The 14579-nt window shown below is 33.6% G+C and overlaps 1 protein-coding gene across 3 annotated transcripts in view; it reads right to left on the reverse strand.

The window, feature by feature from the left end:
• Nipbl (Nipped-B homolog (Drosophila)) overlaps positions 1–14579 on the reverse strand; it is a 174342-nt gene that overhangs the window by 43443 nt on the left and 116320 nt on the right. For all 3 annotated transcript variants that reach the window (XM_013018585.1, XM_013018583.1, XM_013018584.1), the window contains 10 exons: positions 14439–14528; positions 12445–12548; positions 9973–10059; positions 7620–7851; positions 6373–6524; positions 5324–5404; positions 4791–4891; positions 3198–3336; positions 1339–1421; positions 182–314 (listed from right to left, as the gene is read on the reverse strand). In XM_013018585.1, the coding sequence (XP_012874039.1) occupies positions 182–314; positions 1339–1421; positions 3198–3336; positions 4791–4891; positions 5324–5404; positions 6373–6524; positions 7620–7851; positions 9973–10059; positions 12445–12548; positions 14439–14528 (1202 nt within the window). The remainder of the gene's footprint in view (positions 1–181; positions 315–1338; positions 1422–3197; positions 3337–4790; positions 4892–5323; positions 5405–6372; positions 6525–7619; positions 7852–9972; positions 10060–12444; positions 12549–14438; positions 14529–14579) is intronic.

Here is a 14579-nt window from a genome sequence, read left to right on the forward strand (position 1 = left end):
ATACTTTAACGTTTTCTACAGGTACTGACAATAAATGTACTGTTATTCACATGCAAAAATAAAAACGCAATGTTTGTATTTCCTTACACATTTTTAAAGAATTCATCATCTGTGAATCAGAGTACATCCTCATTATGTTGTCTTCTAGAAATCTAATAATCTTTAAATGCTATGCTCTTACCAACAGTCTCCCTAACAAACTAAGGAGTAGTTCAGCAGCTGGCCATTCAGGCTTATTGACTGTTGAAAGAAGATCTTGAACAAAATTTTCAAAGAGTGGTCTGTAATCTTCTTCACCTTGCTTACTACCACATCTGTTCAAAAACAAATAATGAAAAGACATCCATTTAGGTAACATGCCTACTATATTGATTGAAATTTTGCTAAGTATTTTTTTCTCTGTATTTTGTAACAAGACATAAGGAAAATATTAAAATATTGTCTAAAATAAATATATTTCTCAAATTCCATTTTCCCTTGTTATTTTGTTTATTAACCAATATTAACATTATTTTCTGGCAGTTATGGAACGTAAAAAAAAAAAGGCAGCTGTTTTTCCATCTACATGCTCACCATATATTCTAGGCTGAGTAACAATCTGTTTCCACAAATTTTTCTACTGAAATAGACCGCCCAAATATAGTGAAGAAAAGTTATTGAACTTTAATCTAGTACTTATACTTTGGGACCAAAATAAGCAACTTTACATAATTTGAGACTTTCAATACTCTACAGATTATGATGGTAAAATCTTTCTCCTAAACTATTTTAACATAAAAATTTATGTAATTTCACTCACTTTTATTATTTTTAAAATTTTATTGTAAAGGTGATGGACAGAAGGGTTATAGTTACTTAAGCCAGGTAATGAGAACATTTCCTTTTGAACATTGTCACCTCTTCCCTCATTCTCTCCCAATTTTTTTCCTCCAGACTTCCCCCACTGCCTCCAAGTTGCATAGTTCGTTTCCAACATGTCTAGTAAGTATCACTGCTGAATGGGTTCACCCTTAGTCCCACCATTTCCCCTCCACAAATCAGACAGACAAAGAGTACAGAAATAAAATAAAGCAACAAAACGGAATAAACCAAAGAAAAAAGAAAAGAAGAAAGAAAGAAAGAAAAGGAACTGCAAACAGTACAATTAAAAAACCTCTTGTTTCCATTTCTTGGAGTTCATTTCGATCGGTATCATTTTATATCGTCATATACACACAGCTTTTGTGATCCTCTCAAGAATATCCTCCTTTTGTTACACTGTGTGAATGTTTAGGGATTGTGTAATTAATCTGGTCCATGCGTAATTATTTGTCTTTTACTCTCCATTGGGTCACTCACTTTTTAAGGAAGATGGAAAGGAAGTTTTGGGCTGTTCTCATAGCTGTTTCATAAGAGTTAGTAATGACAACATCCTGGTCAACCTAGTGTGGAAAAAATGAATTGATAAAGATATTAGAAACAATCAACAAACAAGTTAGATAGATGATACTGCCACATTATTACTGCATACAGGTAATAAATTAAAAAAAATTTTTTTTGGTGGTTGTGGGGCTCAAACTCAGGACCTGGGTGCTGGTCCCTGAACTCTTTTGCTTAAGGCTAGTGCTCTACCACTTTGAGCCTCAGTTCCATTTCTGGTTTTTGAGTGGTTAATTAGAGATAAGTGTCTCATGGGGACTTTTCTGCCCATGCTGGCTTTGAACTGTGATTCTCAGATCTCAGCTGCCTAAGCAGCTAGGATTACAAGTGTGAGCCACTAGTGCCTGGCAATATAAGTATTAAATGCTTAGGATACTCTGATATGTGATGTGTGAGCCACTGAACCTATCTGCTAAATGTATTTTTTAAACTTTAAAACAACAAATAATGATAGATCTCCTGCTAAATCTATTAAAATATGCAAGAATGAGAAATGAAGCCAACAAATGTAGTATCAGTAGCTACTTAAAATTCAAATCAGAACAAAAAGTAACCAAAAGTACAGAATTTCCAAGGTCTAGAGATATAGTTCAGTGATAAAACACATGCAGAACTATAAAGCAATCAATAATACAACCACCAAAGAATATTTTATCCTCAGTGTTTATGAAACCACTGGAAAACAATTTAAAGGAGAATTCCATACGGTCATTAGAAATTTAAATATTAGCAAATAAAGTTAATGCATAGCTTTTAGAAACTCAAAGAGTGAATAAATATAAGGAATAGAGTTCAAATTCAGTAATATTAAAGAAGAATTTACAAAATGAAACACAATAGAATTTCACAGTAATCAAAATAGGCAAAGTCAAAATGTAGGAATGTAAACTGAAATACCACTTGGTACATGAAGAGTTAGTGAATGAATAAATGAATAAATATAATTTGGTAATTCTACTTTTATATATATTCAAAGAAACTCTTGCTTTAAATTATGATACCATTATAAGTTTAACTCAGGACAAACCGAATGTATGTTTGTAAAAATAATGTTGAATGAGAAAATTAATCATTGTTTATATAAATTTGAAAACCACAATAACCCTATTCACCTTCAAATTGATAAACAGGATAGAACAGAGATAAAATAGTATGATACTAGTCACTAATGGTTAAGGAAAAGAAGATTAAAGACAAATAATAGGATTAGGTGGGTCAAAACAGTCTCAGTTTTTTTGGATAGTATTTATTTATGTCATTAATTATTATATGCTTACTAAATACACATGCATACTAAACAGACTATAACATAATAAAATGATTTTTGTTTCTACTTAATTTTTGTTGAGGTGTAACTATAGAACTTGGAAAAATAAGACTCAATGGAAATTATAAAACTAAAAGCAAACTGTATCTATGAATTAGTCATAGGGAGGACATACACACAGTTTCCTCATTAATTCAATTTAATTATAATATTGCTTCATATTCAATAGCTCACTTAAATTTATAACACAAGGATGGTAGGCCTGCAGTATTAGCACCCTCATTTTATAGTTGAAAACAAATCCAGCAAGGTTAAACTCATTTGTATGTTTCATAATTTGTGGATATGTCAGAACCAGAATTCAGGTTTCCCCAAATCTCTAATTCTGTAAGTGACGATAAAGCCCAGCCATGAATCCCTAGTTAACAATTCTAGTTTTATAAGAATGCAGAGAATATAGGTATTTTTGTCCATTAAAGTACAAGGTTATTAAAACATAATATTTCCTTACTTTTTTATTTGAATCCTCTTCTGAATTAGAGTCCTTTTCTGATGATGGTAAATGTACTACACATTGAATAAGTTGTAAAACCAGTGCTGTAACCATCTGAATATACATAGGTTCTCCATCCATATCACTACTATTTAACCTTTAATGAGGAAGAAACAATTTAAATTATATGGTGTATAAAGATAATCTTATTATACCTGTAAAACCATCATTTGAAAGTTTCAAGATTCTTTTGTTTTTTAGGAATCATTGTTTATACAGTGTTCATGTATCTAATTACTCTGAAATTTATTTAAAGTTTTGGTTCTGGAAAACTGAGGGTCTTTCATGTTTTAGGCAACTATTCTACCACTGAGCTACATCTCAGCCACAAAAATGCCTATGCATGCTCAAACGACCAAAGTACAATACAATAAAAAGTAAAATACAGTATTTAATATGAAGGTTTATAGTCAAGAATTACTAATTTTTTAAAAACATGATATAAATCTTCAAGGTTTCCGAATGTCTACATATTCTGTAATCATTTGCTGAATGCAAAGTAGTAATCTGGTATTAAAATTTGCTATGGAGTCAACTATTTATACCCTGTGCTAGAATTGGTGGCACCCATTGTGGAAACTCAAGTTCCATGTGTATTTTGTTCTACAAATGTTGTAGAAATGTGACAATTCTGGCCGGGCGCTAGTGGCTCATAACTGTACTCCTAGCTACTCAGGAGGTTGAGATCTGAGGATCGGGTTCAAAGCCAGCCCGGGCAGGAAAGACCAGGAGACTCTTATCTCCAATAAACCACCAGAAAACTGGAAGTGGCGCTATAGCTCAAGTGGTAGAGCGCTTGCCTTGAGCTGAAGAGCTGAGGGACAGTGCCCAGGCCCAGAGTTCAAGTCCTATGACTGACCAAAAAAAAAAAAAAAAAGGAATGTGAGAATTCTGTGTGTTGATAGTTTTTTTTTTTTCAGGTTTAACAGAGAACAGATGTTAGTAAAAGCACTCTTAATCGAAACAATAATTAAGATAAAAATAATTACTTTGTAGAAAACATTTCAAATCACGTTAAAAATAATCCTATACACAAGGCTAGGAATAACGTATCTATGATAATGATAATGAAAATTACTTATGATGTCAAAAACAAAAGTCCTGACCATAGCAGTAGAGTTCCTTCAACAATGGTACTTCATAATTAGGAGCATTTAATTCTCATATTTGATTTCTATATGGCTAAGAGTGATATTTTAGAGATCTTTCTGAAATATTACTTAAGGACTTAACACTGACTAAAGGATTAGTCCTTTAAATAGACTGCTTTTGAGACTACTGTGCAAATATCCTATTGCTTTTCTTATAGACCAGAAATGATTTTGACTTCCAATACCTGGAAATACCTGGAGTTCTATTAGCAATAATAAGTAGAGAGGTTAGGGATGCTGTCAAACATTCTACAAAGCATCTAAGGTACTTTTGTTGATGTAACAGAATTTATTCTTATACATAAATGTAAAAATACAAATAAGAAATGATGAGGAATATAAGATGGTTACAGTATAGTATAGTCCATCATTATATTTTACTTCTGCTAAAGTCAGTTACCTGAAATTCCTTAAACTCCTCTTGCTTGTTGGTAATCTTGCAAGTGAAGTAAAAATTTCTTCCAAAATTAACTGCCTATGTTTTTCATATCTTGAGAATACCTGTGTAGTAATTATAGAATTTGAATTATTTAAATATTAAGAGAAAACAATTTGATAGTATCAACCATCTAGAATGAAAATGTTTGGCTGGGCACTGGTAGCTCATGCCTGTAATCCTAGCTACTCAGGAGGTTGAGATCTGAGGATTGCAGTTCAAAGCCAGCCTGGGCAGAAAAGACCGTGAGACTCCTATCTCCAATAAACCACCAGAAAACTGGAAGTGGCGCTGTAGCTCAAGTGATAGAGCACTCGCCTTGAGCTGAAGAGCTGAGGGACAGCGTCCAGGCCCAGAGTTCAAGCCTCACAACCAAAAAAAAAAAAAAAAAAGAAAATGTCTGTAAAAGCATATTTAGTTTTTAATAGTATTGACTTAAATTTGCTAAATTTTCTTGTATTATTTTACTGAAAGTTCATTAAAAATACAATACTCACTGCAGTGACTAACTTAATGGCACACAACTGCAGTTCACTGACATTTTCCACAAAAAATGGCGTTATTCCCATTGATGAAACCTGGAAAATACAAAAGAACAATTAGTACATATCTTTAGTTGTTTTCAGTAACTATCTCCCTAAATTCCAATACATCAAATAACTTACCAGAAAATACTCAGGAGACATTTTCTTTTCCCTCACCTAGTTAGCACCTACTCCTTTCTCCACATTTTTATTGTAAATGTAGATTGATAATAAATGGCACATGGATATAAAGAAACAAAAAAAAGCCGGCGCCGGTGGCTCACGCCTGTAATCCTAGCTATTCAGGAGGCTGAAATATGAGGATCATGGTTCAAAGCCAGCCTAGGCAAGGAAAGGAAAGTCCATGAAACAGACTGCTTTTTTTTTTTTTTGGGGGGGGGGGGTCTGGTCATGGGGCCTGAACTCTGGGCTTATGTGCTATCTCTCAGCTCTTCAGCTCAAGGCTAGCACTCTACCACTTGAGCCACAACACCATTTCCGGCTTTTTTCTTTTTGCTTATGTGGTGCTGAGGAATCGAACCCAGGGCCTCAGGCATGCAAGGCAAGTGCTCTACCACTGAGCCACCTTCCCAGCCCCGACACAGACTCTTATTTCGAATTAACCACCAGAAAATGGGAAGTGGTGCTGTGGTTAAAGTGGTAGAGAGCTCACCTTGAGCTCAAGAGCTCAGGGACAATACCCAGGCCCAGAGTTCAAGCTCCACAACCAACCAAAACAGAAACAAAAACAAAAACACTAGATTTTTATGGGTAAAATTTCCTGATGTATTACTGTAAAGGAAATAACATCTGAAGACTTTCACAAGGTTCATTGGTCTTCTGTTCAAAACTTACTAAAATACCTTCAAAAAATTTTTTTCCCAACTCAGATAAAACATACTCTGAATGAGTAAAATTAAATACATTATTGAGTAAACAAGGTAATACTGGACTTAATCAGATTCTCTAGAATGTCATATTTCTTCCTGTAGACATTCACAAAATACTTCAAAGAAACTTACCTGAAGAATTGTTGTATCTGTAAGAAGTTGTATCTCTAGCAATTCTGATAAGCTGCTAACAATGTCACAGACTTTGTTATAAAGCATTACTATTACTCTCTGCTTATGAGTAGAACATTTAGCCCGCTTGGCCTTTGAACTTAATAACCCTCCTAAAACAAAACAAAAAATCAAGACAAGGATAAAATTAGCTTTTGGTATTTGTTCACAGAGTTCTGTTTTTTAAATTAAAAGAACATAAAAACACTGTGTGTAAGGGGGGAGTAGGAAAAAAGTACTAGACAAAAAAAACAAGATGGCAAATAAAACTGGTTATTTTTTAAAAGAAAAAATAATTCTATAAAGATACTCTACTAGAAATATTCATAACATAATCTATGATACTTTGTTTTTTCTGAAATCTACTTCATTTTTCTTCTCCTTCCACTAGAGGAGTAGAGTTATGCTATAGGTAATTAGTTGTATTTTACACGCAATAAATATTTCATTGCTCATTTAATGTAAGTTAATAAAAGAGCATTTTTTTTTTTTGGGGTCCGGTCTTGGGGCCTGAACTCTGGGCCTGGGCGGTGTCCCTCAGCTCTTCAGCTCAAGGCTAGCGCTCTACCACTTGAGCCACAGCGCCACTTCCGGCTTATTTCTTTTTGCTTATGTGGTGCTGAGGAATCGAACCCAGGGCCTCATGTATGCAAAGCAAGCACTCTACTACTGAACCACCTTCCCAGCCCCCAGAGCATATGTTTTTAAACACATTTTCTAGAATACTATTTTGGGTAAAATTTGGAAGCAGCAGCAGTGCAACAAAAAACTAATATTGTCTGGAATTTTTCTCTGACCATTAAAAATTACTTCAATTACACATAAAAATGGGTTGACTATTCCTTATCCAAAATGCATGGGATCAAAAGCATTTTAGATATCAAAGTTTTCCAGATTTTAGAATATTTAAATATACTTTATTAAAACCTGATATGCTCTCAAATTCAAAACCTTCTAAATGTCTGGTTGATGTTCAAAATGTTTCAGATCTCATAGCATTTTGGATTTTTTGACTAGGGATGGTAGATCTATAGTTGCTACAAAAATAATGGAAAAATCCTATATTAACTTATTTGGTAATCAAGTAAAAAAGTCAATATGTATTATGATTTTCATAATATTATGACACTTTTAGGATCATTTTAAATCAAGGAAAAATATACAACAGGAATTTTAGTATTTATATAAATATAAAAGGGCAAACTAACCTCCATGAGGGTCTAATCTGTAAACAGGATCGTACTGAGGATAAAGTGTATTCTGCAAATGAAATTTAGTGTATTGTATAACTCTTTCAATGACATCCTCAATGTACACAGCTTTTGGCATGTTAGGGGATGTCATGATGTTGATAGTTGTAAGGCAGGCATCTGCTGATTTTGTAACTCTCTCCATAATAAGGTCTCTCCATAATCTTTCTTCTTCTTCAGTATCATTATTCTATAAAATAGCACATAAACAACACTGTTAACATAAAATAAACATATCTAAGTGTACAGCACAAATTTTAAAATTATGATGCCCTTATAAATTTTTTAATTTTTAAAAAATTTTAGAAAAAAATATGACTATCTCATAGACAAAGAACTGGAAGTAAAGTTTAGGAGGTAAGATTTCTTGCCAGGAAGTGCAAGACTCCATGTTCACATCTCAGCACCATCAATAAGACCAATATATTCTCCGCTCCCAAATTGTATAGATTGACAAATTCTCTTCTTGAACAAATTTCAGACTCCTCTGAGCTCTCATCCCAATCAGGATTTAACCTTGACCTATCAGAAGTTGAACAAATACTTAATGCATCATTAAGATGACACTAGTTTTCCTTAAAGTCCTTACTTGAGAGAACTCAAGTCAAAAGATTTGTTTATTTGGGTCCATTCCTGAAGCTAAAACCTCTGTCTTTAGTCTTTGTGGGAAAGCAAGAGCCTGAATTCTATAAGCCCCGATGTACTTGATTTTTGAATGGTAGAAAATAACACCTAAAAGAAAACTAGATTGAAAGACTAGAATAACATACAAATATGAACATTACTTTAGGGAAGATTTTTGCTGTTTTTGCTTTTGATTTGTGATAGAGTATTACTATAGAGCCCAGGCTGGCTTCAAACTTGGAATTCTCCTGAAGTTTGTTTTTTTTTTTTTTAAAATGATACTGGAGAACAAATAGGGCCTTGTGCCTGAAACGCAACAACTTTTACCATTGAGCAATACCCTACTTTAGACAAGATTTTTGTCTCACCTTTGTTTTCTCTTTTTGTTGTTCAATATTTTCAAACACAATATATTCTACTTCCTATTTTCACCATTTGGGATAATCTAGTGACAGAGTTATAGTTATCATTACCTTTTGTGTACTTTATGTAGATCTAAAATTTTAGCTTAAGGATACATTACATATAAATTAACTTTGTCTGTTTAACATGATAGTTCAAAACAAAAGCCAGAAGTGGTTCAAGTGGTAGAGTGCAGGTCTTGAGTGAGAAAGCTAAAGGACAGCACCCAGGTAATGAGTTAAAGCTCCAGTACCAATACAATAAAAACAAATAAACAAACAGGTAAGTAATAGAGCTTTTATTTGCTTGTATTGTACTACTGTTAACTTATCATTCCTAAAACCTGTTTTTTTTCTTTTAAGTGAGTAGTATTTTATTATCTGGCATTTTTCTTTAAAATATTTCTTACAAGCTTACATTAGTGGTACAGGGGAATTTCATTATTACATTTCCACATATACCACATATACATAGTGTATGTATTACTATCCAGGTTATCCACACTCACTCCTCTCTTCCCCCCTCCCTTTTCCTAACCAATTCAAACAGGTTTCATTATTCTATTTCCATAGTTAAAGTATTTCAACCTCTCCATTCTCCTTGTTAGCCCAACCCTAGTGAATAGTATCTACCTACTCTCCCCATCAGTCTTATTATAGACTATTATCATGTAATGAAAAGAACCTTATTTCTATGTAAGGTGTCTTTCAGCCTTTAATCTTAATTCAGGGAACGGAGACCAGGAGGATAATGGCCACTGTGCACAAGAGTTAAGGTACCATTTCAAACAAATAAACCTGGCATGGAAGTGTGAACTACCTGTCATTCCAGCTACAAGGAAGATTTAGGTAGAAGAGTAACAATCCAGGCTAACCTAAGCAAATACATGAGATACTATCTGAAAAACAGCTAAGGCAAAAAGGGCTAGGAAATGGCTCAAATGGTAGAGCACCTGCCTAGCAAATGTAAGACATCAACACTGTTAAAGAGGAAATTAATTGGAAGGAAATTCAAACATACTCATAACAAGAAAGATGATAAACTAAGATTAAATCCTTTAACTGAAGAAATTTACATCTGTATTATTCTTACTTTATGGCAGCACTATGTAACATTAATTTTTAATCACTAAAAGTAAAATCCTATTAATAATATTAATAAACATACTTGTGACAATAAGCTCAAATTAACATGTGAAAATTTTCCTACAAATCAAGGTTGTTAGCACATTCTATTATCTTAATGATATTGAAGGTAAAATGAACAACATATATCTTAAACTTACATGGTTTAACAAAGTGGAAAGCTTTGACCCATCCTGAATATTCTTTTCCAAGATATTTAGGACTTTCACAGTTTTTTCAGTAGAAAGCTAAAGTAGAAACATAAATGGAAACATAAAATTCTTTTATCAATCATTGCCAAGAGTTTTGCATTATTGAAGAAACAATCTGTAGAATTATTTTCTTTGGGCCATGGGAAATATAACATTAACATTACTCTGAAAGAGTATGGAAAAAAAGTTTTCCCACTTAGAACTTTTACTCAAGTTTGAATTTACACAACCATCTGTTCTAAAAGACAGATGAACAAACACAGAATCAGTATATATACATGAGCCTGAGCTCACAGCTCAATTTTTAATATCGATCTAGGTAAAATTGAGTTTGTTCTAATGCCAGTCCCCCTGCTGTTGTGCCAGAGACACTGATAAGTAAACACACACACACACACGCCCATGTGCATACAAGCAACTGTTACTTGCATTGTCTTTTTTTTTGTCAGTCCTGGCGCTTGAACTGAGCTTCTTTTGCTCCAGTCTAGCTCTCTACCATTTGAGCCACAGCACCATTTCTGGTTTTTTGAGTAGTTTATTGGAGAAAAGAGTCTCACAGACTTTCCTGCCTGGGCTGGCTTTGAACCATGATCCTAAGATCTCAGCCTCCTGGAGTAGCTAGGATTACAAGTGTGAGTCACTCGTGCCTAGCTCATCTTCTCTTGATTAAATAGATGTCTTTAGTTTTGTAGTATGTTTCTAGGATATTGAATCAAATTAGTCAGAAAATTCAAATATGATATCAATAGAGTATTGGGGATTAAGTTCAGTTTTGATTAGTTATATGGGAGTAGTACAAGTAGTTCTCCAAATACAGATTTCAATCACTTAACATTATGATTAAACTTTTGCCAAAACATCCACATGTTGACAGTACTTAACATATCTACCTCTTGCAGCAGCTACAAACACCAGCCTCATACAATTATGGAATTTATAAAATGAATACCTAAGACTGGCATGGGCACCCCAGAATATTGTTGATATATTCCTATATATGACATATGCGTTATATATTCCTATAAAATAATACATCCTAATACCAATACAAACTACCTGCACATTCTTGGTTAATTATCTGTATGTTGGGCCTTAACAATCGAAATTATGATCTAGGTGCCAGAGGCTCACGACTGTAATCCTAGCTACTTAGAAGGCTGAGATCTGATGATCAGGATCGAAGCCAGACTGGGCAGGAAACTTTGTAAGACTTTAATCACCAATTAATCACCAAAAAGCCAGAAGCAGAGTTATGGCTCAAGTGGTAGAGTGCTTGCCTTGAGCACAAAAAGCAGTAGGGAACGCACCCAGTCCCTGAGTTCAAGCCTTAGGATGGCAAAAAAGTAACAGACTACGTTATAGCACATTCATTACTGCAAATATAGGCATTATTTAAATAAAAAAATCAATAACTTTGTATCTACTTATTATTGCTACTTACGTAAAAGTATAAAAACAAAAACTTATTCCAGGTTACTTAAAAAAAACAAAAAAACAAAGGCTTAAGGTTGATTTCAGGGCCCAGGTGCTGTCCCTGAACTTCTTTGTAGTCAAGGCTAGTGCCTCTACCACTTTGAGCCATAGCTCTACTTCTGCTTTTTGAGCGGTTAATTGGAGATAAGGGTCCCATGGCGACTTTTCTGCCTGGGTTGGCTTCCAGTTGTGATCCTCAGATTTCAGCTCCTAAGTAGCTAGGATTACAAGTGTGAGCCACTGGCTCCTGGCAATACAATGTTTTAAAGTTAATTCTTTTACTATTCTGGGGTAAACATTTCTACATGACAACTTAAGACTCAGAGTAAAAACTCCAAATGAAAAGGACCCTGGTTAGGAGCAGAGAAGGAAACTGTCTTGAAATTGTATTTTCATAGCAATCATGGTGTACTCTAGAGGGTAAGTGGTGAATAATAAAGATTATGGGAAGCCAATTCTCAATGTTGTCATTATTTGAAGTTATCAATGAAAAAATAATTAGGTCTAATAAGTTTACTCTATAGGAACAGGTAGTTCCTGTCTATAGCAATGAGGCTACTTATTTAATAGCAATCAATTAAACACTTGTAACAGTATATGGTATGGGAAGTAATTTGTTAAAATTATAGCTTATAGTTTCACAATTCTGAGGGATGAAAGTCAAAGAAAATTCAGTATATCCTAGCACTTAATAATCTAAATAATTTTATAAAGTAAAAAACTGAAAGCCAGTGGGAGAAAAAAATCAAAGCACATGTCTCTCTGAAAGCATTGTTTCCTTTGGAATAGTCTGTAGAGTATCTCTCTGAATTAAGGTTTTCCCTAAGAATTAATTTGCTTAGATTCTCAGAAGACAACCATAATATGATTCTTTATTATTTATTTACTAAAACTTTAATTTCATGAAACCTATATTAAAAAATTATAAATTTTACTTCACTGAGATACCTTATCCATTATACCCATTGCTTTAATTTTAGCAGATTCACTGCCAAGTTCATTAAGCTGATGTTTTCCTAGAAGCAGTTCCTGAGGAATTTCATCATCATCACCTGAAACACCAAAAAAAGTATACATATATAAAAATAAATACAGTTAATAATAAAAGAAATAGCTCAAATTGGTAAGCTTAGCTTTTTAATAATATTTTTGGCCACACAGATATAAACAAATTGAACAAAGTAAGAGGCTTCTATAACCCTAAAGCAATATACCTAAATGGAAGAAGGTAATAGTAAAATTAGAGCTCTAACTAAATTTGGAAGACAAATATTTATCTTGTCTTTACTATTTATAAATACACTAATAACACTTCTTAACTATTCTATGCTATAGGAGCAGGACTATATAAACTACAACAACAGTCTCCTATCCCCTCTGGCTTTTGTTGGGGTTTGGCCAGTGTGCTCCATCAGAAGAGCAAAGAAAAGAGTGAGGTCCAGCTATTTTTATTACTGACTCCTTTCTTCCGAACTTTCCTGCAATGGCTCTGTCCAAAAGGTACTGTTTCTTCAAGATTACCCTACAACAGTTTTTCCTATTGAGTGAGTTCTAGTGATTTCTCTTTCTCTTTATTCTTTTGGGCACAGGGTGTTAATAACTCTAAGACTGTTAACACCCCGGGTTTTGGCAATATCTTTCCCATGCCTTTGTAATTAGTCTATTTGCAAATAACTCTTCCTCAAAGTATCGTAATCAAAGAGTGTACTTGTTTATCTTTTGAAACCCTGAAAGATATAGAAATTTCTCAATTTCTCAGCAAAGAACTGTAACCTTTTTAAAAAGGAAAACAATACTCCAAATAATGAGGAAAAACAAAGTACCTAAATAGATAATTCTCACAAAATTTTTTGTCCAATACTTAGACTGAACTCTTTTTTTATTTTTCATCATGGGCTTGGGCTCTTTCGCAGAGTTTTTCTGCTCAAGGCTAGTGCTCTACCACTTTGAGTCAGAGCTCCACTTCTGGTTGTTAGGTGGTTAATTGGAGATAAGTGTCTCATGGCCTTTCTTGCCCTGGTTGGCTTTGAGCTGTGATCCTCACATCTCAGCCTCCTGAGCAGCCAGGATAATAGGCGTGAGCCACTGGCACCCAGCAGGATCTTGTACTATTGCTTAGCTTTTCTGTTCAAGGCTCGAGCTATACCATTGAGCCACTACTGGCTTGTGGCTAAAGTTAAACCCTCAAATCTAGCCTCCTAAGTAGCAAGGATTACAGGTGCCAAGATTTAAAAAACACTTTTAAAATAAAAAGCAACATATCTATTAAGGTATCTTCAAATAGATTAAATAATTTAAGAAGTATGCTACAAAGTTTTTTGCACATACTGGGCACTAAGAGTTTTTACCAGGTGAAGGTGGCATTAAATTGTTGAGAGTAGTTCTATATATTATAAGCAGTACTTTTATAGACATACATTTTATAGTTATAATCTTTATGTAATTGTGAAAGTAACACACAAATACAACATTGACCTTTCTAGATTCTAGTTGGTTTCATTTTTTCCCCTCATATAGGGTTACTTATATCTTTTCACATCAGGAGATGGAATATCTCCAGTACATAACATCCTACTGGTACACAGTACATTAGTGAACACTACAATAAATGAATACAAGAATGATTCCTATTACTTCTTCTAATTACATCTGGGACATATTGAATCAACATTACATATAAATATTTTCTTCAGTACTTCAACCTACTGTGACAGTAATTATACACTCACGATTCTTAAGACAATAATTATCAAGATAAAATTAATACTTGACTTTTCAACTAAATTTTATAACATGGACTAGTTTTATAACAAGGACTAGACTGAACTCTACAACTAAATTTCACATTTCTTGATATCCATAAATCAGGATGTAGTCTATAGAGTGGCAAAAATTTAATGATATACAAAGGCTAAAGAAATACATTTTAAAAAGATTTTTACCAAATGCAGTAAAATCCATATCTTCCAAATTATCCAAAATATTCTCTATTGAGGCTGTGAACCTTTTAAAAGTTGAAGAGTCCATCATTTCTGCAAAAGAAAAAACATTCATGTCTACATTCTGAGTAGATAAGCTAAAGA

This window comes from Dipodomys ordii, unplaced genomic scaffold (assembly GCF_000151885.1).
Source record: "Dipodomys ordii isolate 6190 unplaced genomic scaffold, Dord_2.0 Scaffold41, whole genome shotgun sequence".
NCBI classification, from domain to species: domain Eukaryota; kingdom Metazoa; phylum Chordata; class Mammalia; order Rodentia; family Heteromyidae; genus Dipodomys; species Dipodomys ordii.